Here is a 27,687-nt window from a genome sequence, read left to right as displayed (position 1 = left end):
AGCCTGACCCTAGCTGATACAGAGAGAGCAAAACAAACAACTGATCAAAGCAAAAAAGAGTCAAGTTTTCTATCCAAATCTTCCTGGTGTATTTTGATGAATCACATGGAGGCATAGATAGGTATTGATTTCTTGCTCTCGGTACAGTATGAACCGATCTGCCCCAGGGCCCTGTACCACATCAGAAGCAGGTCGTGGGAGGAGCCAAAATCATCCATCAGCTTTAAATATTGAACAGCGTTACATAACCCTCCGTGAAAGGCTTTTCAAAGAGGAACACTGTGTCCCATTTCTCTCTCTCTCTCCTTCTCTCTCCCTCTCTTTCTCTGCCTCTCTTCCTTTCTTTGTCCCTCTCTCTTTCACTTTCCCTCTCTCGTTCTTTCTCTCTGTCCATCTCTCTTTCTCTCCCTCTCTTTCTCTGCCCCCCCTTTTCTCCCTCTCTCTCTCTCTTTCTCTGCCTCTCTCTTCCTTTCTTTGTCCCTCTCTCTCTTTCACTTTCCCACTCTCTTTCTTTCTTTCTCTCTGTCCATCTCTCTTTCTCTCCCTCTCTTTCTCTGCCCCCCCTTTTCTCCCTCTCTCTCTCTCTTTCTTCCAGCAGGGCTGCCCTGTGTTGTGAGGTTTTGTTGTTGTTGTCACCAACAGCTCTCAGGTCACAGTTCAACTATGGAGTAAAACCAACCAAGCACTGGTGGAGTGGTCAGTTGAGAGATGAATAATCCATGTGAGATGGGTAAAATCACAGTGTCTACATTATCAAGCTGGCCAAGGGGTCGGCTGTAGCTCAGTTGGTAGAGCGGGTCGTTCAATGATAGAAGGGTCAGCGGTTCGAATCCCAGCTCCGACTGTCCACATGTCGAAGTGTCCTTGAGCAAGACGCCTAACCCCAAATTGCTCCCAATGAGCAGGTTAGCACCTCGCATGGCAGCTACCGCCATTGGTGTGTGAATTGGCCAATGTAAAGCGCTTTGAGTGCCGCTAAGGTGGAAAAGCGCTATATAAGTGCAGACCATTCACCATTATCAAGCTGGAAATTATCAAGCTGCCCATCGACGGACCACAGTTGTCTATAAATAACTATGCAATAACTATCTAGTGGTGGACAGCTGTCAAGCTTTTACTTATACGGCATTGTATCACGTATAGTATCCCAATCCCTCTGAACTTTGAACTCCTAATCTGCAATCTCCATCCACACCAGTAACTCAAACTCAATCTGCAGTTCCCAACAAACAAACAAATGCATATGCTTAGAAAGTGTAAAAAAAACTAGTGAGCAATTGTAAATGTGCTTGTATGCCCAGTGTGTAGGAAATTACAAATCGTAAACAGGAAGGAATCCTTTCGCACTCTACCCAATAACACTGTTGTTATCGCGTCATCATACCTCTGCTGTATAAACTACTCGACCTCAAACAACGGACAGAGACGGCACGGCAGCCCCCGGGCATGGCTTCCTGGGCTTGTCAACACTGCAAAGCATTCTGGTCATTCTGACCGTTCTCCACTCCTGAGTCAGCAAATCAAAACTCTGAGAGAAGTCTCAGAGAGAATCTGTACACAAGATAGCTGGAGGAGCATATGGTCCAAATCTCCCTCCCTCAGCTTCTAGGGGGAGAGAGGGAGAGAGAGAGAGAGAGAGAGAGAAAGAAAGAAAGAAAGAAAGAAAGAAAGAAAGAAAGAAAGAAAGAAAGAAAGAAAGAAAGAAAGAAAGAAAGAAAGACAGAGGTGCATCTTTGATCCGGAGCCAGAGCTCACACAGAAGGGTGTGTGTAGCAGGGCGGGGGCCGGTCGTGGGTTCTGCCAGTAGCGCATTCCACACACTCCCACTTCCTGACCAGAGCAGCCGCCTACCTCACCGAGAACCAGCTCTCTCTCTTTCTCTCTCTCTCTCTCTCTCGCGCGCCCAGGTACTCAACGGTCTGGAAAGCTATTCCGACTTTCCGCAGGAATAAAAAAAAACAAGGCTACGCCAACAAATTGCAGGACACTGAGATATTTGAGACAAGCCTCTCCCCGCGGCAGTACAATGCAGCTCATTCATGGAGGCGTGGGGTTGCCGGCGTGGTAGCTGGTGCAGACCAGGCCTGGTGCCTGGCCTACAGTCAGCCGCCTTCCTGTCAGACTCTCAGGTTACAGCGTAAACATGGCAGAGGGAGGTCAGCGGGGGAGCGAGAGGGAGGGGGCCCCGCCCCCCTGGTCCTACCGTACCTCGACGCTCTCCAGAGACGTGGAACGCCGTAGCTTGCCCCGCCTCCTGGCGCCGACGGGAGATCCGTCCGCCGGCGGCTCCGTCCTGGAGGGCGGCGAGTCCTCGGAGTCGGCGGCCCGCTGCTCCGCGCCTCCTCCGGGTCGCTCCGGGCGAGTCCTGCGCCCGTAGCGCTTGGTTCCCTTCACAAACTTGGGCTTCACCTCCTCTGGAACGACTGTAGAGGAGGGGGAGGGGGATGGGGACAGGAGGGGGAGGGGGAGGGGGGGATGGGGAGAGGAGGGGCAGGGGGGTGGGGACAGGAGGGGGGGAGGGCGGTGGGGACAGAGAGAAAGACGCTGAGGTTTCATCGTGACTCCACCGATGTTTTAGCTCATAGAATGACTATTTATAGAGAGGAAGGTGGAGTCCAGTGCCAACAGTGCACAATTTCTGGCCACAATTGCAAACATAGCCTCCTCTCTCTGCTAATGTAACGTCTGAGATGTAGAACTACACAGCAACGAGGGAAAGTCGGTGTCGAGCCAGAAATCACAGACAGCTTAAATTAGAGGTTGGTTACGTCCCATAATACAAACACGTTGCAAAACCCTTAAAAAGGGGCTGTATACAGATGCTGATGTTCAGTTCCTAACAGACCTAACATACATTAACTAACAGAGCTAACACGGCTAAAACAGCTAACACAGCTAACACAGCTAACACAGCTAACTGAGCTAGTACTACTAACACAGCTAACACAACTAGCACAGCTAAAACAGCTAACACAGCTAACAGAGCTAACACAGCTATAGTTAGCGCAGGTAACAGAACTAACACAGCTAACAAGCTAACACAATGAGCACAGCTAACACAGCTAAAACAGCTAACACAGCTAACTGAGCTAGCACTACTAACACAGCTAACACAACTAGCACAGCTAACACAGCTAACAGAGCTAACACAGCTACAGTTAGCGCAGGTAACAGAACTAACACAGCTAACTGAGTTAACACAACTAACACAGCTAACAAGCTAACACAATGAGCACAGCTAACACAACTAAAACAGCTAACACAGCTAACAGAGTTAACACAACTAACACAGCTAACAAGCTAACACAATGAGCACAGCTAACACAGCTAAAACAGCTAACACAGCTAACCGAGTTAACACAACTAACACAGCTAATAGAGCTAAAACAACTAGCACAGCTAACACAACTAGCACAGCTAACACAGCTAACACAACTAGCACAGCTAACAGAGCTAACACAGCTACAGTTAGCACAGGTAACACAACTAACACAGCTAACACAGCTAACTGAGTTAACACAACTAACACAGCTAACTGAGTTAACACAACTAACACAGCTAACTGAGTTAACACAACTAACACAGCTAACAAGCTAATACAATGAGCACAGCTAACACAGCTAAAACAGCTAACACGGCTAACCGAGTTAACACAACTAACACAGCTAACAGAGCTAACACAACAAACACAGCTAACACAACTAGCACAGCTAAAACAGCTAACACAGCTAACAGAGCTAACACAGCTACAGCTAGCACAGGTAACAGAACTAACACAGCTAACACAGCTAACTGAGTTTAACACAACTAACTAACACAGCTAACAAGCTAACACAGCTAACACAGCTAACCGAGTTAACACAGATAACACAGCTAACAGAGCTAACACAACTAGCACAGCTAACACAACTAGCACAGCTAACACAACTAGCACAGCTAACACAGCTAACACAACTAGCACAACTAGCACAGCTAACACAACTAGCACAGCTAACACAGCTAACACAACTAGCACAACTAACACAGCTAACACAGCTACAGTTATCACAGGTAACAGAACTAACACAGCTAACACAGCTAACACAACTAACACAACTAACTGAGTTAACACAACTAACACAGCTAACAAGCTAACACAATGAGCACAGCTAACACAACTAAAACAGCTAACACAGCTAACCGAGTTAACACAACTAACACAACTAACACAGCTAACAGAGCTAACACAACAAACACAGCTAACACAACTAACACAGCTAACACAGCTAACACAACTAACACAGCTAACAGAGCTAACACAACAAACACAGCTAACACAACTAGCACAGCTAAAACAGCTAACACAGCTAACAAAGCTAACACAGCTACAGTTAGCACAGGTAACAGAACTAACACAGCTAACACAGCTAACTGAGTTTAACACAACTAACACAGCTAACAAGCTAACACAATGAGCACAGCTAACACAACTAAAACAGCTAACACAGCTAACACAGCTACAGTTAGCACAAGTAACAGAACTTTTTACCTGGCTGTAGGTAGGGTTTTACCTGGCTGTAGGGAGGGTTTTACCTGGCTGTAGGTAGGGTTTTACCTGGTTGTAGGAAGGGTTTTACCTGGTTGTAGGTAGGGTTTTACCTGGTTGTAGGAAGGGTTTTACCTGGTTGTAGGAAGGGTTTTACCTGGCTGTAGGTAGAGTTTTACCTGGCTGTAGGTAGAGTTTTACCTGGCTGTAGGTAGGGTTTTACCTGGTTGTAGGTAGGGTTTTACCTGGTTGTAGGGAGGGTTTTACCTGGCTGTAGGTAGGGTTTTACCTGGTTGTAGGTAGGGTTTTACCTGGCTGTAGGTAGGGTTTTACCTGGTTGTAGGAAGGGTTTTACCTGGTTGTAGGGAGGGTTTTACCTGGTTGTAGGTAGGGTTTTACCTGGCTGTAGGTAGGGTTTTACCTGGCTGTAGGTAGGGTTTTACCTGGTTGTAGGAAGGGTTTTACCTGGTTGTAGGTAGGGTTTTACCTGGTTGTAGGTAGGGTTTTACCTGGTTGTAGGTAGGGTTTTACCTGGTTGTAGGTAGGGTTTTACCTGGCTGTAGGTAGGGTTTTACCTGGTTGTAGGTAGGGTTTTACCTGGTTGTAGGTAGGGTTTTACCTGGCTGTAGGTAGGGTTTTACCTGGTTGTAGGTAGGGTTTTACCTGGCTGTAGGTAGGGTTTTACCTGGTTGTAGGAAGGGTTTTACCTGGTTGTAGGGAGGGTTTTACCTGGCTGTAGGTAGGGTTTTACCTGGTTGTAGGTAGGGTTTTACCTGGGTGTAGGTAGGGTTTTACCTGGCTGTAGGTAGAGTTTTACCTGGCTGTAGGTAGGGTTTTACCTGGCTGTAGGTAGAGTTTTACCTGGTTGTAGGTAGGGTTTTACCTGGTTGTAGGTAGGGTTTTACCTGGCTGTAGGTAGAGTTTTACCTGGCTGTAGGTAGGGTTTTACCTGGTTGTAGGTAGGGTTTTACCTGGCTGTAGGTAGGGTTTTACCTGGTTGTAGGTAGGGTTTTACCTGGCTGTAGGTAGGGTTTTACCTGGCTGTAGGTAGGGTTTTACCTGGCTGTAGGTAGGGTTTTACCTGGTTGTAGGTAGGGTTTTACCTGGCTGTAGGTAGGGTTTTACCTGGCTGTAGGTAGGGTTTTACCTGGCTGTAGGTAGGGTTTTACCTGGTTGTAGGTAGGGTTTTACCTGGCTGTAGGTAGGGTTTTACCTGGTTGTAGGTAGGGTTTTACCTGGTTGTAGGTAGGGTTTTACCTGGTTGTAGGTAGGGTTTTACCTGGTTGTAGGTAGGGTTTTACCTGGTTGTAGGGAGGGTTTTACCTGGTTGTAGGTAGGGTTTTACCTGGTTGTAGGTAGGGTTTTACCTGGTTGTAGGAAGGGTTTTACCTGGCTGTAGGTAGGGTTTTACCTGGTTGTAGGAAGGGTTTTACCTGGCTGTAGGTAGGGTTTTACCTGGCTGTAGGGAGGGTTTTACCTGGCTGTAGGTAGGGTTTAACCTGGTTGTAGGTAGGGTTTTACCTGGTTGTAGGTAGGGTTTTACCTGGCTGTAGGTAGGGTTTTACCTGGCTGTAGGTAGGGCTTTACCTGGCTGTAGGGAGGGTTTTACCTGGTTGTAGGTAGGGTTTTACCTGGTTGTAGGTAGGGTTTTACCTGGCTGTAGGTAGGGTTTTACCTGGCTGTAGGTAGGATTTTACATGGTTGTAAGTAGGGTTTTACCTGGTTGTAGGGAGGGTTTTACCTGGTTGTAGGGAGGGTTTTACCTGGCTGTAGGTAGGGTTTTACCTGGCTGTAGGTAGGGTTTTACCTGGCTGTAGGTAGAGTTTTACCTGGCTGTAGGTAGCTGCTCTCCTCCTCAGAGGTGCTGTAGTCCAGGGAGCGAGACAGCACTGCCACAAAACCCTCTTTGAATTCCTGAAAGTTCACCTGCAAACAACAAAAAAGACAACAAACAAAGTCAACAAACCTCCTGAAACACCAACAATACACCACTACTGTAAATAACAACAATGCTCCTGAGACACCAACAATACACCATTACTGTAAATAACAACAATAATCCTGAGACGCCACTACTATGAATATAGGAACCATCATCCTATGACGTCATGGTTTTCACTATGCGCTTTCCGATCTGGTTGCTGGGAATTCATAAGACCTTTTAAAAACTAGAGTTTTTAAAAAGTAGTGTACTACTACACACCTAGTACATGCTTACTATACTACTACACACCTAGTACACGCTTACTATACTACTACACACCTAGTACATGCTTACTATACTACTACACACCTAGTACATGCTTACTATACTACTACACACCTAGTACACACTTACTATACTACTACACACCTAGTACACGCTTACTATACTACTACACACCTGGTACATGCTTACTATACTACTACACACCTGGTACATGCTTACTATACTACTACACACCTAGTACACGCTTACTATACTACTACACACCTGGTACATGCTTACTATACTACTACACACCTAGTACACGCTTACTATACTACTACACACCTAGTACATGCTTACTATACTACTACACACCTAGTACACGCTTACTATGCTACTACACACCTAGTACACACTTACTATACTACTACACACCTAGTACACGCTTACTATACTACTACACACCTGGTACATGCTTACTATACTACTACACACCTAGTACACGCTTACTATACTACTACACACCTAGTACATGCTTACTATACTACTACACACCTAGTACATGCTTACTATACTACTACACACCTAGTACATGCTTACTATACTACTACACACCTAGTACACGCTTACTATACTACTACACACCTAGTACACGCTTACTATACTACTACACATCTAGTACACGCTTACTATACGACTACACACCTAGTACACACTTACTATACTACTACACAGCTAGTACACGATTACTACATCAAAGAAGCAATGTATAATTCTGATTCATTATTCACTCTATCTGGTCATTTGTGTAGCAGATTGACCCAGCAGTGTCAGTGGGAATCCCCCAGTGCAGAGAGGGCTGTCTGGGGTGTTCGTACCCGGGCGTAAGGGTGCGGCCCCAGCAGGGAGTCCAGCAGCAGGGGGAGGTGGGCGTCCAGGTGCAGCTTGTGGCAGAGGACGGTCAGCTCGTCCTTGTCCAGGTAGCCGGTGCCCGTGGTGTCACAGCTGTCGAACTCCTCCCTCAGCTGGGCCACGTAGCGGTTCTGCTCCTCGTCGTCCATCGTCACACAGCAGTGGTTCTGCTCCTCGTCGTCCATCGTCACGCAGCATGCTGCAGCGCCCTCCTGCTGCTCGACACACAACCAGCACTTAGAGAGACCCACACAACCAGCGCTTAGAGAGACCCACACAACCAGCGCTTAGAGAGACCCACACAACCAGCGCTTAGAGAGACCCACACAACCAGCGCTTAGAGAGACCCACACAACCAGCGCTTAGAGAGACCCCCGCTGCCCTGGGACACACTTAGAGACCCCCGCTGCCCTGGGAACCGCTTAGAGACCCCCGCTGCCCTGGGACACGCTTAGAGAGACCCCCGCTGCCCTGGGACACGCTTAGAGACCCCCGCTGCCCTGGGACACGCTTAGAGAGACCCCCGCTGCCCTGGGACACACTTAGAGAGACCCCCGCTGCGCTGGGACACGCATCTCCTTTCTAAACAAGGATCTAGTGCTAAGGTCAAAGTGCAAGAGTAATAAAATAAATTCCAACTGGCTATTCCTACTCCTCAGTCTCAAACTAGTTAAATTAAATAGAATTAAGATGAAATTATTTGTTTTACATAGTATGAACAAGGGTTAGATGGGACGTCTAAAGTACGTAAAATATAAAGTGGCTGTCGCTTTAAGCCTTAGGAATCAGTCCCTTGGACTGGATTGACCACAGGCCATAAACATCTGTCCTAGTGGTTGCAATGTCCGCCAGTAAACGATTCTGTTTTTTTTGCCCCAAATTCCACAGCTTAGCTATGTAAGCCAGTACGGTTCTGTACAGTGAAATTACTCTTTCCACTTTGAAACCCAGGAACAAATTGGCCTAGATTTCAATATATTTCACCAACAAGGTTTTAGGATATGTCTGCCATTGATAATCACCTGTTGCAATGATGATAGCCCTACATGACTTTTTGTAGGCTACAGATTGTTGTCATAACCCAGAAACTGAGGTTTCGTTTGTGAATTGCAACTATCCTTGCATCAAAATGTTGTATATTATACCAGGCTAGTGGTTGTGAAAAGGTTTGTAAAAACGTGTCAATGATACTAAATGGCAAGATGGCAAGAATTACAAATAATCACAATTGGATTTACGTCTTTGTAAATGCCTTTGCTAAGAACAAGAAAGGCATGCTGCCTGCAAAATTAAAATATCATGTTAAACTGTAATTTAATAGTCTGTTTGATTAAAACATGTTAGTTCTGTTCTGTCTGTCTGTCTATCTGTCTGTCTGTCTGTCTGTCTGTCTGTCTGTCTGTCTGTCTGTCTGTCTGTCCGTCCGTCCGTCCGTCTGTCCGTCTGTCTGTCTGTCTCTCTGTCTGTCTGTCTGTCTCTCTGTCTGTCTGTCTGTCTGTCTGTCTCTCTGTCTGTCTCTCTGTCTGTCTGTCTCTCTGTCTGTCTCTCTGTCTGTCTCTCTCTCTGTCTGTCTGTCTGGAAGAGCTGCTCACCATGGGAACGGCTGCCAGTCGCAACAAAACATGGAGGAAAAATACAACTTTAGTTAAATAGCAATCCTATTTATTGGTTAAAGTACACTCTCGACTATCATATTGCATTGTAGACTCGAAACCAACAAATTACAACAGCGATGACGAATGAAATAACCTGATACCTTTTTTAAGAGTTTCTAACCGTCCAGAGGAGAGTTTGTCGGATATGTCCTCATGATGGACGAGTCATGGGTCCTTCTGTCTCCAAAACAACCCATATAACTCAGTAGTCCGTTCCTGTGTGCTGCCGAGCCGAGACACCGGAGAATAACAGGAGACTGACCGGAGACTGCTCGGTGTGGGAGGAGCAGCAGCTCCCGTTGTTTCGACACGGCTCACAAGCGCGCCGAAAGTAGCAGGATGAAATGGGCGTCATTTTTTCCCCCAACCAACTTCTGCCATAACCACGCCCCCGCGAGTTTTCATTGGACAACCCTAACCCCTAACCCTAACCCTAACCCTATCCCTATCCCTAACCCTAACCCTAACCCTCTCCCTCTCCCTAACCCTATCCCTATCCCTAACCCTAACCCCTATCCCTAACCCTAACCCTAACCCTAACCCCTAACCCTAACCCTAACCCTAACCCTATCCCTAACCCTATCCCTATCCCTAACCCTATCCCTATCCCTAACCCTATCCCTATCCCTAACCCTAACCCCTAACCCTAACCCTATCCCTAACCCTATCCCTAACCCTAACCCTAACCCAATGAAAACTCGCGGGGGCGTGGTTATGCCAGAAGTTTGTTGGTAAAAAAAAATCACGCCGCGGGACATCCATCCACTATCACCACACAGCAAACAATAGGCCTGACTGACCTCAAATCTAATGTTATTTTAACGTTATGTCACGAATTGCATGAAGCATTTTTGGGGGGGGGATGATGAAAACCAAACGCCGTCACGAACCTTTTACTGTCCAAGAATGTTAGTTTTCATACTAGAAATTTGCTGTCTGTTGGTCCATAACAATAAGTAAAGTTCAAGGACAAAACAGGAAAGTGCAAAATCCTGTGACAATTCAATACAATTCTATATACAAAACAATGCAGTGTCATTGAGGCATGCTGGGCCTTGTTGATGAGACCAGCTGCAGTTGGAAAGAAACGGTTGTGCCTAGAGGTTTTGGTCCTGATGGATCGTAGCCTTCTTTTGGAGGGGAGTGGTCCCCAAAGAGTTTGTGTCTGGGATGGGAGGGGTCAGCCACAATTTTTCCACAACCCAGTCCACAACCATCTCCACTGTCTTCAGAGCGTTGAGCTCCAGGTTGTTTTTGGCCGCATCAGGAGAGCAGTTGGTCGATCTCGCATAGGCGGACTTGTCTCCCTCAGAAATGAAGGTGGTGTCGTCCGCGAAGAGCTTGACAGACGCAGCTGTTCGTGTACAGGGAGAAGAGTAGAGGGGGGGAGCCTGTGCTCATGGTCCTGGAGTCAGAGACATGTTTTCCCAGCTTTACGTACTGCTTCCTGTCAGACAGGAAGTCCTGATCCACCTGCAGATGGAGTTGGACACTCGCAGCTGGGAGAGCTGTTGAAGGCAGAGCTGTCCACAAACAGGATCCTGGCATGGATGCCTGCGGAAGACAGGGCTGAGTTTCCCAGAGGCATCGTAGCGCTACGTTCATCGTAGCCCTATGATGAACGCCATAGCTTACGATGAACGTAGCGCTACGATGCCTCTGGGAAACTCAGCCCAGTCCTGTTGGCTCTGCAGGCGAACTGCAGGGGGTCCAGGAGTGGATCTGTGATGGTTTTGGAGGTGGGACAAGGCGCTGAAAAGTTTTCATTACTACAGAGGTCAGGGCAGCAGGTCTGTAGTCATTGAGACCCTGCAATCCTTGTTTTTTTGGGGGGACGGGGACGATGGAGGTCTTGAAGCAGGCTGGATGTCTCTAGTGAGGTGTTGAAGACGTCAGGTCACACCAGAGACAGCTGATCAGCACAGTACTTCAGCATGGAGGGAGAAACATGTCTGGTCCGGGCGCTTGGCGGCGGTTCTGTCTCCTGGACAGACTACATTATCCCTCTGGATGGTGGAAGCTTTGTTGTGGTAGGGGAGGAGGGGGACTCAGGTGGGCAGTAGTGGAGAGGCCCAGGCCCCTGCAGAGGCGGGGGAGGGGGGCTGGTGGATGGAGTCACGGGGGGAGGTGTCAGGAGTGTCCCATTGTCTTTCAAATCAACAGTAGAACTCATTCCGGTCGTTGGCCAGTCATTATAGGCTTTGGGTTTGTAGTTGGCTATCTGTCTGAGGCCGAGTCGTTTTTCAGAGTACAGTCGTTTAGCGTCTTTCACCGCCTTGCTAAACCTGTACTTAGCATCTTTAAACAAGGCCTTGTCCCCACTCCTGCATGCGTTCTCCTTAGCCAACCTTAACTGTCTGAATTTAGCTGTGAACCAGGCTTTGTCGTTGTAGCTAACCCTGGGGGGTGTTTCACAAAGCAGGCTAACAAAGTAAGCCTGACTTCTACACAAAGTAAAACCCGGAAAGCTATTTTTTACCTCAGTCCATGTTCCAGATTTGAAGAGTTTCCAGGTTTTACTCATTGCAAAAGTCAGGCTTACTCAGTTAGCCAGCTTTGTGAAACACCGCCCTGGTGTTGGTACACATACATCTTCGCAATAACTGGCGAAAGATGTCACAATGTCTGCCTACTCATCCCAACTGATGCCTACTCATCCCAACTGATGCCTACTCAGCCCAACTGATGCCTACTCATCCCAACTGATGCCTACTCATCCCAACTGATGCCTACTCATCCCAACTGATGCCTACTCAGCCCAACTGATGCATACTCAGCCCAACTGATGCATACTCAGCCCAACTGACGCATACTCATCCCGACTGATGCCTACTCATCCCAACTGATGCCTACTCATCCCAACTGATGCCTACTTATCCCAACTGATGCCTACTCATCCCAACTGATGCCTACTCATCCCAACTGATGCCTACTCATCCCGACTGATGCCTACTCATCCCGACTGATGCCTACTCATCCCGACTGATGCCTACTCATCCCGACTGATGCCTACTCATCCCAACTGATGCATACTCATCCCAACTGATGCCTACTCATCCCAACTGATGCATACTCAGCCCAGCTGATGCCTACTCATCCCGACTGATGCCTACTCAGCCCAACTGATGCCTACTCATCCCAACTGATGCCTACTCATCCCAACTGATGCCTACTCATCCCAACTGATGCCTACTCATCCCAACTGATGCATACTCAGCCCAACTGATGCCTACTCATCCCAACTGATGCCTACTCAGCCCAACTGATGCCTACTCAGCCCAACTGATGCCTACTCAGCCCAACTGATGCCTACTCATCCCAACTGATGCCTACTCATCCCAACTGATACCAACTCATCCCAACTGATGCTCATCCCAGTCAGCGTGGTCCAATCACAAGTCTTCTCCTTAGCTTCACTGGTCCAATTTATCTTATTGGTCCTATGCAGTTGAACTAATTCATTCATTTGAAACACCAGTGTTGGTCCCCAACATGGCAGGTCTAGGACTACATTTGAAACCCATCTTTCGCTATAATCCCATTCGTTTTTCCCCATAGGGATTTTGGACTACAACCCACAATGGCGCCAATGCTAACTTTCCAGCCTACAAATTGACGTCAGACCCACCACTCTGTTGTGATTGGTTTAAAGAAATCCAGCATTTTCTCCACTTTTGTTAGTTCCGCCTCAGCTCTGCCGGTGCTAAAACCAAGTGTGGAGTTATAGCCTATAATTAATATATTAATATATATTCTATATAGGTCTGTTGGCTGTCGGTGAGTGTTTTTATTCTTCTGAAATCGGCTGTAGCATAACTAGTAGCCTACAATAAAAGGCGTCGTGATGTTGTTGTGTGACTAGTTGACTCGGGAGTTTAAATCCACGAACTATCGCGATACCATCCTTAGGCTATGTTTAATGTATTCTTATTTATTCTTGAATTCTATTTATGAATTGTAGTATTTTCTACTAATTGTAGTATTTTCTGCATTATTGTATACATTGTATGTATTGTACTGTATGTTTTAGTTGAGGACTCTTGGAAGACTAGCCGGTGGCTAAAAGAGATCCTAATAAACAAACAAACAAACAATGTAAAAGTTGGCATGCAACATATTTGCTTCAGATCAAGTACACTTGATTCTTCCGAGCCATGGGGATCCAGATGTCTGTGGACGGTGTTCATGTGGTAGTGGTCGGAGGAGGCTTTGGGGGGATCGCAGCCGCCCAGGGGCTGAAGTCCAGAGGGATCCCCTTCACCCTCATCGACCTGAGGGATGCCTTTCACCACAACGTGGCCGCACTCAGAGCTTCTGTACAGAGTGGTAGGAATCAGAAAAGGCCTTTATTTAGTCATCATAACATAGCCTAGTAATCAGAGATAATATGGCTGTGGCAATCACTTGTGTAGCACGCACATCAATCAATCAATCAATTAAAGCTTTATTTGTATAGCGCATTTCATACCCAGAGGCAACACAATGCGCTTTACAGAGAACAAGGGAGGTGGGCATGAATCATTTCCTGTAGAGTTGAACCTTTGGCACATTAGTAATCATAACAGCCTAGTAATCAGTGATAATATAGCTGTGGCAATCACTTGTGTAGCACGCACATTAATCATTTCCTGTAGAGTTGAACCTTTGGCACATACTGTTCAAATTCGTTATGTAACCCGTACGTTTGAGCATGTCCAGGGTGGGTAAGAACCCGGTTGCTTGCGTGGGAGGCGGACGCACAGTTGCGCCAGTAGGGACGACTCTTGGAGGAACTGGCAGCGCTCCTTTGAGGAGTGAGTTTCACCACGTTTCACTCGGTTTCTTACAGGCTTTGCCCAGCAGACTTTCATCCCGTATTTCGAGACGTTTGGAGAGCATTTTCTTCAGGGTCGTGTGGTGCAGGTGGACCCAGTGTCTCAGGCGGTCGTATTGGATGGAGGGGAGGTATGTAGTCCAGGTGTATTGGATGGAGGGGAGGTATGTAGTCCAGGTGTATTGGATGGAGGGGAGGTATGTAGTCCAGGTGTATTGGATGGAGGGGAGGTATGTAGTCCAGGTGTATTGGATGGAGGGGAGGTATGTAGTCCAGGTGTATTGGATGGAGGGGAGGTATGTAGTCCAGGTGTATTGGATGGAGGGGAGGTATGTAGTCCAGGTGTATTGGATGGAGGGGAGGTATGTAGTCCAGGTGTATTGGATGGAGGGGAGGTATGTAGTCCAGGTGTATTGGATGGAGGGGAGGTATGTAGTCCAGGTGTATTGGATGGAGGGGAGGTATGTAGTCCAGGTGTATTGGATGGAGGGGAGGTATGTAGTCCAGGTGTATTGGATGGAGGGGAGGTATGTAGTCCAGGTGTATTGGATGGAGGGGAGGTATGTAGTCCAGGTGTATTGGATGGAGGGGAGGTAGGTAGTCCAGGTGTATTGGATGGAGGGGAGGTATGTAGTCCAGGTGTATTGGATGGAGGGGAGGTATGTAGTCCAGGTGTATTGGATGGAGGGGAGGTATGTAGTCCAGGTGTATTGGATGGAGGGGAGGTATGTAGTCCAGGTGTATTGGATGGAGGGGAGGTATGTAGTCCAGGTGTATTGGATGGAGGGGAGGTATGTAGTCCACACAGAAAGATTACACTGAAGCATATCAGACCCAGTGGCGGCTGGTGAAAAAAATCGTAGGCATGTCTGCCCCCCCCCAGAAGATTTTTTGTGTGATTTTAACATGTAAACAAAATATTTTGGTGCATTCTGGGAAGGAAATAAAGGGAAAAGACAGCATTTATTGAACCAGATACAAAGGCAGGGTCACGCAGGGTTCACACACATATTTACCTATGAATTCTATAACTTTCTCATTATATTTTACCCCATTTCCATGACTTTATGTAAGTAGTTTAAAATAGCTAAGGCCTATAGCACCATTGTTCTATTTAACGCCTGATTCCTGAGCAAAGCGTTAATTTGACGGTGTGATTATGTCACAGGAAGTGTATTACTCTCACCTGATACTCTGCACGGGCTCCGACGGGCCCTTCCCAGGGTGGTATAACGCTGCGGTCCCCTACCAGACGGCCATTCAAAAGTACGAGGACCTTGTGGAGGAGGTAGGCTGTTATATTAGTCTTCTGCTGGATGTGTGAATCTAGGGAGCTCCAGCTTTGTGTTGGCAGAAGGCAACGTGTTTTGGCTCCGTGTTGATAAGATCCAGGTGGCGGGCGCCGTTCTCGTGGTCGGGGGCGGGTCCACTGGCGTGGAGATGGCTGCTGAGATCAAAACGGAATACCCAGACAAGAAGGTAAATAACCACACACACACACACACACACACACACACACACAAATGTAAATAACCAAACACACACACAAGCAAAGGTAAATAACCACACACACACACACACACAAAGGTAAATAACCGCAGACACACACAAACACAAACACACACACACAAAGGTAAATAACCACACACACACATGAAGGTAAATAACCACACACATACACACACACACACACAAGAAGGTAAATAACCACACACATACACACAGGGAGGTAAATAAACCACACACACACACACACACACAAGAAGGTAAATAAACACACACACACAAAGGTAAATAACCACACACACACACACACACACACACACACGGGAAGGTAAATAACCACATACACACACACACACACACACACACACACACACACACACACACACACACACAAGAAGGTAAATAACCACACACACACACACACACACACACACACAAGAAGGTAAATAACCACACACACACACAAGAAGGTAAATAACCACACACACACACACACAAGAAGGTAAATAACCACACACACACACAGGAAGGTAAATAACCACACACACACACACACACACACAGGAAGGTAAATAACCACACACACACACACACACACACACAGTCAGATCCTGGGTTGGTAAGACTGTTATCACAGCATCTAAATCACACAGCGCCCCCTGCTGGTCTGGATACCTGCGTGTGGAATACAGAGTCTGTTCGTCTTACTGTGTCACACAATGAAGGCAGGGAATGTTCCAGTGGACCATGATAGCGTACCGCATGTCTCAGTTCTATAATACCCAGATGGGTTCTGTTCTGAACCTCTGAAAACCCTTCTCATGTGACCTCCCCTCTCTTTATTTCTAGGTGATTCTGATCCATTCTGGCGTGGGCCTGGGTGACCCCACCCTGCTGCCCAGCGTCAGACAGCAAGCCAAGCAGGTGCTCCTGGAGAAAGGCGTGGAGCTTCTGCTAGGTGAGAACCAGTTGAGAACCAGATGAGAACCAGATGAGAACCAGAGCCTCTGACTATGAAGGTCCGAGAGACGAAGCTGATCAGAATGAAGTCCAACTCGCAGAATCAAATGCTTTCTCAGCATCTAAACCCAATATGATTGATTCAATTTTATGTCTATGTATGTGACTCATATGGAGAGTTCTACGTATACTATCTTGTGTTTGCCTTTCCTTTATAAAGCCGGTTTGATCACGAGATATGAGCCTTGGGAGCAAATTTTCCATCTTCCTTGCCATTATAGAAGTATACAATTTATTGTCAACATTAAGGACCGAAATGGGTCTATATGATGCACATAAATCCCCTCCTTCGGGATTACGGAGATGATAGCTTCTCTCCAGGAAGGCGGTAATTCACCATTCTCCATTACCCAATTAAATGTTTTAAGTAGACCAGGTGTGAGTTGCTCTTTAAATGCCGTATACCATTCAGAGGTGAATCCGTCTGCACCAGGTGATTTATTAACCTTAAGTCTAGAAAAACTCTACCTTTTCTAATGATAAACACCCCTGCCGTCGGATTAGAGATCACTATCAGTCTGCTATTCAGTCGTATTAATTAAAACCTTTCTTATTCTCTTTCTTATCCATCCTTGTCTGCTGTATTTCTCTTCTGTACTTGCGTCCCCAGGGCAGAGGGTGTCCAACCTGGCCGGTCTGGAGGTCAACGTGACCAGGAAGGACATGGTGATCACCACAGTCCAGGGAACAGAGGTCAAAGCTGACCTGGTCATCTGCTGCACAGGGGCAAAGGTCAACTCCTCAGCCTACAGCTCGGCTCTGAGTATGTTGTGCGGCAACCTGTCCCACTCTCCTCAGCCAATCCATTTTACTGAATATAGATAGACATGTATCAATAAAGATGACCTTTATTTATACAGGTAAAACATCTCATTGAAACCCAGGGTCTCATTTACAAGTTTAGTTTAAGTTTATTTAATAGGACAATGTGCACGTAATGTCCCAGGGGTCCCAGACACACCATGACAGGGCCGGATTTTTAATTAATTTATGTTTTGGCTAATTTGAACATGAAATACTCATCCGAGCCGCCAGCCAATAGAAATACAGCTCAGAATAGAACCCCGCCCCCAGTTTCAGTTGCCTACAATGGATAAATGGCCAATTACTGATGACTAGTGTGATGTTATCATGTGACTGACTGCTGTTCAGACAGATATGTGATGTTATCATGTGACTGACTGCTGTTCAGACAGATATGTGATGTTATCATGTGACTGACTGCTGTTCAGACAGATATGTGATGTTATCATGGGACTGACTGCTGTTCAGACAGATATGTGATGTTATCATGTGACTGACAGATATGTGATGTGATCATGTGACTGACTGCTGTTCAGACAGATATGTGATGTTATCATGTGACTGACTGCTGTTCATACAGATATGTGATGTTATCATGCTGTTCATACAGATATGTGATGTTATCATGCTGTTCAGACAGATATGTGATGTTATCATGCCGTTCAGAACGGTGCCAGGCGGGGAACGGGGCGCTGAGGGTGAACGGGCACCTCCAGGTGGAGGGCCATGACAACGTGTACGCCATCGGGGACTGCGCCGAGGTCGGCGAGCCCAGGTTGGCGTACCACGCCGGGCTCCACGCCGGGGTCGCCGTTAGCAACATCGCCAACAGTCTGGCCGGCAAGGCCTTGACCTCCTATCGCCCAGGTGAGCGAACATCACACTCACCTCTGACCTCTGACCTGCCCTCACACCACAGCCATTTTAGCTTTGACTCATGGCTTTCACCTTGATGTCTAAAACCCAGTACTTACTCATAATATTACTATATTATTATATTATATAATACTTGCACATGACTTCTGTCTGTACCACATATCACAACGGCACTCACACTGACACTGCACGCATTGTATATTTAAAACATTGCTCATCCATCTCTCTACACTCTGCACACACACTGAACACACTGCGTGACAGAATTTGTAGCCTACATATTTGGCCAAATCTCCAGTTGGACTTAATTAGATTAATTGGATTCGATTTTGGTATTCAAAGGTCAAGGTCACCATGACATCACAAAAGGCACTTTTGAACGCTAACGCTAGCTAGCTAACGCTAATCCTAATGATAATGCTAGCTAGCTAACACGAATTCTAACACTAATGTTAGCTTTAGCATTAGAGTTAGTTAGCTAGTTTTGTACTTCATTTGCACTGTCATGTCTTGTCCTGCACCCTGTCCTATGTCGTCTGCAACAGCGTATGCCTTAACCCTAGTCACATTCCTAGCATGTGAGAACCATATACATGGCTAATAAACAGATCTAGCATGTGTGAACCATATACATGGCTTATAAAATGGATCTTGAATCTTGAATATTAACCATCAGCCTTCGCCTCCAGATTCAATTCCTCAACCAATACTAATACAGTGCATGACTGCTTCCCGGATGTTCTGTTGATCCATAAGATGGTTTAACATTTAACATCCTTGGCACCAGTGGTCCCTCCAGCCTCGTTTGTCCGTCCCCAGGCTGTGTGACCATGCTGCTGGCCCTGGGCCGGGACGACGGGGTGGGCCAGGTCAGCGGGTGGCCGCTGCCTCGCTGGCTCGTCACCCAGGGGAAGAGCAAGAACCTGCTGCTCTGGAAGAGCTGGAGAGAGATGGGTCAGAAAGCTCCTCTATAACCTGTCACACACCTGAACCTGCCTCACACACACACAATCTGAACCTGCCTCACACACACACACACACATGAACCTGCCTTACACACACACACAGACCTGAACCTGCCTCACACACACACACAATCTGAACCTGCCTCACACACACACAACCTGAACCTGCCTTACACACACACACACAGACCTGAACCTGCCTCACACACACACACAACCTGAACCTGTCTCACACACACACACCTGAACCCGTCACACACAGAACTGAACCTACCTCACAGACCTGCAGCACTGGAGGAACATGGACCTAAACCCTCCATCTCCTGTGGATCAAACACCCAGAAGGCCTCACTGACCACCTTCTTCCCTGACCACCCCTCATCTATCTGAAGAGAAGGTGCATTTATTTGTGAAATGATTGTGTACCATTGTATGCTGCGAGTCCTCCCTATTCATGTAAATAAACTTTTTCAGCTTTTTTTGATTTTGCATTGTATCAGATGCCTGGCCTTAAAGTTCACATTAAAAAAGAATAACTCTACATTACCCCTGCAGCTGCTACAGAGAAAAGACACGACAGATTACAAATAAAACATTTTATTATTTCAGTTAAAACATTTTATTATTTCAGTTAACATTAAATTCACCGGCTCCGGTCCAGCTGGGTAAGAGAACCTTCACAGTCATGAGTCTTTCAGCGACTTAAGGTACATCTGCATTGGCACATTTTAATACAAGAACATCTTTTCCCCTGCACATCTTTGATGAAAAATAAAAAGGGATCAGTTAGTAAGACTGTCAATCTGCAGTAGTCTAAGTGGCAAATCGTAACTTCATAAACAAGACATCTTTCTCCAATTTCCCATCATAAGTAATGAAATATCTACAAGACATGTTAGTCATACTCCACAACGCTCATGTTGGGACACGCAATAATAGTTCTAGCCAGCAGATGGCGTGCTAAAACAGCAATATGACCATCTCAGAACCTGCTCTGCTCTGACTGCCATCTGGACGATAAAACACAGGTACCAAATCAATTGTCAAGCATCTTAAAACAAGGCTCAAAACATTACCTTTATAAAACAATTCTATTAAAACAAATATTTCTGTATGAGGGTGGACACGCTACCTGATGTCTACACAGCAGTGTACTCTGTATTTTAGCCCAGAGCTGCTCATCTAACCTCCAGCAGATGGTCACCCTGCGACCACACAGCCAAACCAGAACCTCTTCCCAGGCACAACGGCAAGAAACGTGGTTGCATTTCGCAACCAGTGTGTGAATTAATCATAATATCTGGTGGAAAACAAAAAAATAATCACTAACACCGAGCTTGTGGAGTGAGATAGGGTAAAGTTTGACGTCTCCGGCACAATTCTAGTTGCCATCATATGATCAAATAAATAAAGTAAATAAATAACATTTACATAAGAGGAACCACACCCAACAGGTACAGCACCATACAACAAGCTCAGCTTTGAGATAATTTTTAGAATAACCACACCTATGATTTATGATCAAATCAGTGACTAATCACTGTTATTCCAGAGAGAGTACTTTAGCTCGACTTTGAGAGGACCAGAAGGTTCCCACGCAAAGGAAGTAGGCGTGGCGCACGGTCATCCACCCCGCATTGAACATTCAGGGGAGCAATGGAATCCAGTCGCACCAGTCTGCACAGAAACTCACCGAGGGGGGGGGGGGGCATTCTGTAAACCTCACACCTGACCTGGGATGATGGGGGGGGGGAGGAAGGTGTCACAGCCCCAGGAATGCAGCTGGGTGTGTGACTGATGACAGTTCAGGTTAAAAGAAGAATTGATGCAACATCTTGCTGAACCGAGGGACAGAGTGGAACTTAACGCCTTGAAGCCCAAAACAAGCCCAAAACAAGCCCAAAAACAAGCCCAGGCTGGATGGAGGCTAGGAGGGTACAGGGAGTGAGAAGGGGGTCAGCAGACATGCAGAACCTAGTCCGTCTGGAGGGTACAGGGAGTGAGAAGGGGGTCACCGGACAAGCGGAGCCTAGTCAGTCTTGGCGGCCTTGGCCCCACTGCTGCGCCGGAGGTAGGTCTGGTAGAAGAAAGAGGAGAAGAGCAGCAGGTAGCTGAGGTACATGAGCGACGCCCAGGCGATGTTGTCCACGCGCGAGTAGCAGTCGCCCTCCTGCATCCAGCGGTACACCAGGCCGCTCACCGCCAGCCCCATGGCCATCTGGGCGATCTGCACGGTGGTGATGACCACGGCGCAGGGGCGGGGCACGCGCAGGCTGGCCGCCCGCGCCGCGTAGTACGAGTACATGAGGGCGTGGACGCCGTAGTTCATCGTCATGAACCAGCCGCCGCCCGCCACCATGTCCTTGTAGGAGTACCAGGAGTACAGCAGCACCGTGATGTGGTGGTACCAGTGGAGGAAGATGAGGCGCTGCTTGCGCAGCACGATGAACGCCGTGTCCCCTGGGAGGGACAGGAGGACAGGACAGTGTTAGTTAGGTACTGAACTACATGCTACAGTGGTCCCTTCAGGGGGATTTCAACAGAAGCAGGAAGAAACAATGGAAGTACCGAGACCCACCAGACTTCAGTCACCGGTAAATGGACTGCACTTATATAGCGCTTTTCCACCTTAGCGGCACTCAAAGCGCTTTACAATGGCCTCTCATTCACCCATTCACACACACATTCACACACCAACCCGCTCAGTTGGTAGAGCGGGTCGTTCAATGATCGAAGGGTCAGTGGTTCGAATCCCAGCTCCGACTGTCCACATGTCGAAGTGTCCTTGAGCAAGAGCACCTAACCCCAAATTGCTCCCAATGAGCAGGTTAGCACCTTGCATGGCAGCTACCGCCATTGGTGTGTGAATGTGTGTGTGAATGGGTGAATGAGAGGCCATTGTAAAGCGCTTTGAGTGCCGCTAAGGTGGAAAAGCGCTATATAAGTGCAGTCCATTTACCATTTTACGGCTGAAGTACTTGTCAGACGCAGATGGCCAGTCTTACCTAGCTCAGGGGCTTTACTCAGCACAAAGGCGCAGGCCCAGAACTTGCTGACCGGTCCGTAGTAGAAGCTCTGGTCACACACCGACTGTCGGAAGCCACTGGTGGACAGGATATGCTTCATATAACATCCTGTGCGAACAGCTCCGATGATACTGCACACCGTAGAAAGAGGACACATTTGAATTAAAATACTACGATGTCATGAGCAAGGAACAAGACAAATGTTCTACTTGTAATTCAACTAAGATAACTATTAAGTTATCTTTGCACAAAAGTGAGCGGTTTGATTGATTCTGATAGTGACAAGAGAAAGGTATCCTTTTAGGCGCTCAATGAACAATTTTCTGTCTTCAAAGTCTGAAAGCAGCCATTGTCTCACTCTGGGAATAGTTTTGTTTGGAGACACTGACAACCTCCAGTCCAGAATGAAATCTGATACCTAGCAGACACCAAAAGCACAGTAGACATTCTCTGAATATCTTTTAAAGACCTGCCAGGTAGGCCACCCTAAGCCAAGCAGATTTAACACGTCAGTTTTCATGACGGTACAACACGGTCACATTATTTTGAATGAAAAACGATTCAGTGCTGAAAATGAACATGCAGATGTAAACTTTCTGTTTGTCCTGTGAGTTACTAAAGCCGATCCAACCGACAACAAACGCTTACTAGCAGCAACGGCTATAGCAGACAAACAGTATGACCCAATGCCTTTGGGGAAGAGCATTCTGGCACCCAGTTGGCTAGTGACAGAGAGCTCTGGGCCCTCCACAATCAGACGTTATCCTCAGTGGCCAGGTGACATGTAGAGCCACACCCGAAACAACGGAAAACCTAGTCGTGCTAGTAATTAAAGGATCAATCAACACAAGGCGCAATTGCACCTCAGACAGTAGCAATTGAGGTTTGATACTAGAATATAAAATGATCAAATTCAAATAATGAAATAAAAATGTTACGTTAGTGATTTTCACAGTAGCTCTGCTTCAGTGTTGACTAAAGAGACAAACTCATCTGGAAGGCCAGATTTCTTAGTGACAAAAATAAGGGAGGTGTGTGTGTGTGTGTGTGAGAGAGAGAAAACATTGGATTAAAGTGATGGCCCAGTCCAGTTTATCTGGGATTGTAGCGAGGCCATGTCAGGTCAGAGTAGGCTGGTTTGTGGGATAGGGAAGGCTGGTCTGGATGAAGCCTGGATTAGGATTAGAGATAGGCGTGGCTCCTCCCCACATGGAAACATACCATCCATCACACACATACTGTACATTACATTGATTGTAGCTTTTAGTAAATTGTTTTGCTTGTTCATCTTGGTAGGCCTATAAATTAATCCACAGTGATGAGGAATGACCTGCTGTGCTATAAAATAGTGGGTTTTCACCACGATTTAACAGTAGTTAGTAACTAATCCTGACCCTAGGAGCTTTAGGTAGTTAGTACGAGCTTTAGGTAGGTAGTAGGTACCTAAAACAAAATGGCAGAGGCAAGTTTCCCTTCTCTGCCCTCAACTCACCTGAAGATGGCCAGACTGAGTGACCACAGCACCAGGGGCCAACGCAGGTTCAGTTTCGGCCTCTCCTTCATAAAATGTTGGCCCCCGAAGACCAGCGCTGCATACAGACCGCAGAAGACAAACGACTTGCTCCTGGGGACACACAAATATACACAATATCAGTTTTATTCGGATAACCCTACCTACTCTGAAGAAAACTGGTAAAGAGTTGCAGAAGAGGGGTTTAGATAACTCAATCTGAGGATGAGGTAGACAATAGTATGATGGAAAGATTGCAAATTAAAAGGGACATCTTTAACCTTTAAAGTGGACAACATGCTACTATCAGTCTTACAGATTTCGCTGAAAAGCCTATTTCCGTGACTGACAGTCTATTTTTGCATGAGTTCACCAACTAAAGAAGTTTAACTTTTGTCCGGAGAAGAACCCAGTTTTCATGTTTGCCTGTAGCCTAAAGTGGGCCGACAATAATTGTTCGCTGCACAATTCATTCGATAACGCCCGAAGTGAAACTCATTCACAGAAAAGTAGGTTACCGCATGGAACAAAAGGCTCATTAGGAAGACTATGGTCAGGTGCAATACCTGGAAAAGACACAGAAAAGCATAAACCTTTTAACTTTTAAGGTGAAGGTGATAGACGGGTTTTTCTCACCAGTTCTCTTGCATCCATCTGATTGCGAGTCTCTCATCGAAGTGTCGCTCAAATCCATATTCAGAAAGAATCATTTCATCACTCAAATTCATTTTTCTAGGGTTTTTGGTTTAGAGGAGATGTCCTGTTTAACTTAGAAATACTACAGATAGATGTCCGTGTTGCTAGAGCAAACCCACTGCAGAAAACAACCGCTGGTCTACTTTAGAAGTAAGTATTGGTTCCAGCGTGGTCCTCTCTCCCAGCGGGGGGTCTGATCTGATCTGGTCTCTCTGAGCGTGTCTCTCTCCTGCTAGTCTGGTCTGGTCTCTCTAGCAGCGTGTCTCTCTCCAGCTGGTCTGGTTTGATCAGTCTCTGGCAGCGTGTGTCTCTCCTGCTAGACTGGTCTGGTCTCTTTGGCAGAGTGTCTCTCCAGCTGGTCTCTCTCTGGAAGCGTGGTGTGCAATCTTCTCTCCAGCTGGTCTGGTCTGAATGGATGTGGCCTATATAAGCCTGTTTGAGGGGCGTGGACCTGATGCCCTGCCCATGGGAGGGATGCAAGTTTCGACTGTCATCAAATTATCATTAAAACCTGCTAAACAAACAATACTACATAGGAAACGCGTATCTTTAACAAAAATTAACAATTTATTATTTTGTCTCTGATAGCCTTGTCTGAAACCTCACAAAATTATTATGATGGAAACTGTTTCGACTGGTTTCAACGCTTCCATCCCCTGACAAGAATCTTGAATGACCATTTTAAATATTGAATGTTTGTTCTATTGGTAATTTGAGTAAGTCTAGGTTTAATGTATATATTCTTGTAAATATAGTTCTAGTGTGCATACTCTCTACCTTGAACTTGTACATGTGTTCTAGTGTGCATACTCTCTACCGTCAACTTGTATATGTGTTCTAGTGTTCATACTATCTCCCTTGAACTTGTACTTGTCTTCTAGTGTGCATACTCTCTACTGTGAACTTATACATGTGTTCTAGTGTGTATACTCTACATGTAAATGTATGTTTCCTGTGCTGATAATTGTCAATGAGAATAAGTTAATGACATTAACTTATTCTCTCTTAGATGGAGAGAGCATAACTTCTCTGTTTCCTCAAAAGACCGTCTGCCACAATACCTTCTGCTCCAGACTGGCGCTTCCAACAACACCTTGGACAAGTCAGACTCCTCCAAGGTTAAATTATTGTCCAATCTCCCAAAGTCAAATGACTGATTCAATGACCCAATGACCCAATGATTCAATGAGTTTACTGGATGAGGTTGACGCTGTAGTTAGAATGTTTTCCAAATACAGACACTGTATCAGTCAAGGCCCACGATTCATCAAGGTTATTCGAATGCCTGATTAATTCTGTATTGTTGGTAGATCCCCTTGGAGTCAAATGTCCAGGCTTCCATGTCTAAACCAGACAGGCAGCAGAAGTGATGCTACAATATCAGGAAACTAGACTGACTTATATTTAAAATACAGTTGGCATTTAAAAAGACTCTTCACTAATAATGTACTAGAGATTCTAAAACCTTTTCCAGGCGAGAAAGGTGATGTCTTGATTCTCAATGTGCAGGAATGAAATGTTCAGCATGTGTTATGTTTCTCTTCTCACTCTCCCCTCGTTTGATGCTTTGTTGTTCTCTCCTAAATCTCTCTTCTTACATTTTAGATGAACCTATTTGACACTGACGGTGAGGAAAGTTATGCAAACAACACAGCAGGAAAGTCTGACACAGGCAAGCTGACAGAAATGTACTTTATTGAGTTACCATGTTACCTTACATTTGTGAATTTTTTTACATTTTATTTATTTATCTTCAACTGAGGTCCTAATCATAACCACTCAATTTATTTTCACAGACACTCTGGTGACCAAGGTCTGTATTCACACTTCAGAAGGACATCAGCAGGTATCAGATCTAACTAACATTTTCAGCCTTCTACTTTTGAACACTGCTATTCCACTTTGGAACTCGACTGCATATTTATTTTGATAAGAAAATCTTCTCTGCATTAAAAATGAATTTCTGGAAGTAATTTTTGTACATATACGTTTGTTTTTAGAATATTATTTACCAGATTCTTTATAGAAATGTTTGTAAACATTGAAATGTTGTTAGGAGTTATTCAGTGTATGGTCATTTCCCACCAAGGTCTTATTTGTTAGTAAATTCTAAACAAACTTGTTTCACAAAGTTGTGAGACTGCTCTCATGCAAAAAGAGCCTACATTCAGTAAAGGACCTCTTAAATGGTTATGTAGAACTGATACAACCTGTTCTATACCTCAGGGTGACTTGCCCCGTCACTCCGAGGCCCCTGCGGTCGATCGACACGGTCACGGCTCTTCTCTGTCCTGACCCCACGGTCACGGCTCTTCTCTGTCCTGACCCCACGGTCAGGGCTCTTCTCTGTCCTGTCCCCACGGTCACGGCTCTTCTCTGTCCTGACCCCACGGTCACGGCTCTTCTCTGTCCTGTCCCCACGGTCACGGCTCTTCTCTGTCCTGACCCCACGGTCACGGCTCTTCTCTGTCCTGACCCCACGGTCACGGCTCTTCTCTGTCCTGACCCCACGGTCACGGCTCTTCTCTGTCCTGTCCCCACGGTCACGGCTCTTCTCTGTCCTGACCCCACGGTCACGGCTCTTCTCTGTCCTGGCCCCACGGTCACGGCTCTTCTCTGTCCTGACCCCACGGTCACGGCTCTTCTCTGTCCTGACCCCACGGTCACGGCTCTTCTCTGTCCTGGCCCCGCAGTGGTGGAATGAACTGCTCATTCACGTCAGGACAGCAGAGTCGCTGCCCATCTTTCACCGCAGGCTCAAAACCTCTTCAAGAAGTACTTCACAATCCTCCCTCTTAAGCACCTATTGTAATTTTATTGCCATTCTTGCACTTTGCCATCAGCACTAGATTATGCTCTTAATCACTTGTTTAGAAAGGAGATGCACTTGTCAGTTCTGGTGAGTAGTAGTACACTGACTACCTACATTAAATGCAATTATTGTCAGTTGCTTTGGATAAAAGCGTCTGCTAAGTAACTGTAATATAATGTATGTGGACTCCAGAGACTAGATAGATAAATAAAGAATAGAAGAGAGAGAATTCAACTTGTTTTCTACAGTTAGACAGCCAGAGGGGAGCTAGAGAGGGGCTATGAAGGAGGTTTTATCCACCAACATATGACTGCTTGTCCAGTAGCAGAATGGAGGTCATCTCTGGTAGTATGTGTACCGTGTTTGTAGAATACTACTG

The 27,687-nt window shown here is 46.3% G+C and overlaps 3 protein-coding genes across 3 annotated transcripts in view; 1 reads left to right on the top strand and 2 right to left on the bottom strand.

Annotated features, from left to right (window-relative positions):
- Positions 1 to 7,774, bottom strand: part of ninl (ninein-like) — a gene marked incomplete at both ends in the record, with an annotated part of 29,092 nt that extends 21,318 nt beyond the window's left edge. Inside the window, 3 exons of the mRNA XM_084460921.1 lie at positions 2,209 to 2,423; positions 6,355 to 6,451; positions 7,592 to 7,774. Of these exons, the coding sequence (XP_084317047.1) occupies positions 2,209 to 2,423; positions 6,355 to 6,451; positions 7,592 to 7,774 (495 nt within the window). The remainder of the gene's footprint in view (positions 1 to 2,208; positions 2,424 to 6,354; positions 6,452 to 7,591) is intronic.
- A 5,162-nt stretch (positions 7,775 to 12,936) lies between these two features.
- aifm2 (AIF family member 2) lies at positions 12,937 to 19,628 on the top strand. The gene is made up of 9 exons (XM_084460859.1): positions 12,937 to 13,057; positions 13,408 to 13,606; positions 14,109 to 14,224; positions 15,262 to 15,381; positions 15,480 to 15,572; positions 16,449 to 16,557; positions 17,230 to 17,382; positions 18,090 to 18,290; positions 19,119 to 19,628. The coding sequence occupies exons 2-9, from the start codon at positions 13,435 to 13,437 to the stop codon at positions 19,271 to 19,273; spliced, it is 1,119 nt and encodes a 372-aa protein (XP_084316985.1). The 5' UTR covers positions 12,937 to 13,057; positions 13,408 to 13,434; the 3' UTR covers positions 19,274 to 19,628.
- Positions 19,629 to 21,293: 1,665 nt separating this feature from the next.
- LOC311327816 (very long chain fatty acid elongase 6-like) lies at positions 21,294 to 24,510 on the bottom strand (the record flags this gene model as incomplete). Its single annotated transcript, XM_084460920.1, has 4 exons — positions 21,294 to 21,724; positions 22,270 to 22,421; positions 23,783 to 23,914; positions 24,437 to 24,510. 4 exons carry the CDS (start codon positions 24,508 to 24,510, stop codon positions 21,294 to 21,296), a joined length of 789 nt encoding a protein of 262 aa, XP_084317046.1.
- Between the last annotated feature and the right edge of the window lie 3,177 nt (positions 24,511 to 27,687).

The sequence above is a fragment of the Borostomias antarcticus genome (genome assembly GCF_949987555.1).
Source record: "Borostomias antarcticus genome assembly, chromosome: 34".
Lineage (NCBI taxonomy): Eukaryota > Metazoa > Chordata > Actinopteri > Stomiiformes > Stomiidae > Borostomias > Borostomias antarcticus.
This window is presented reverse-complemented; position numbering and strand designations above follow the sequence as displayed.

Coding starts and splice junctions, on each gene's coding strand:
- aifm2 (XM_084460859.1), top strand. CDS start 13,435: ATGGGGATCCAGATGTCTGTGGACGGTGTTCATGTGGTAGTGGTCGGA. Junction 14,225..15,261: donor TCGTATTGGATGGAGGGGAG/GTATGTAGTCCA, acceptor ATTATGTCACAG/GAAGTGTATTACTCTCACCT. Junction 18,291..19,118: donor CTTGACCTCCTATCGCCCAG/GTGAGCGAACAT, acceptor GTCCGTCCCCAG/GCTGTGTGACCATGCTGCTG.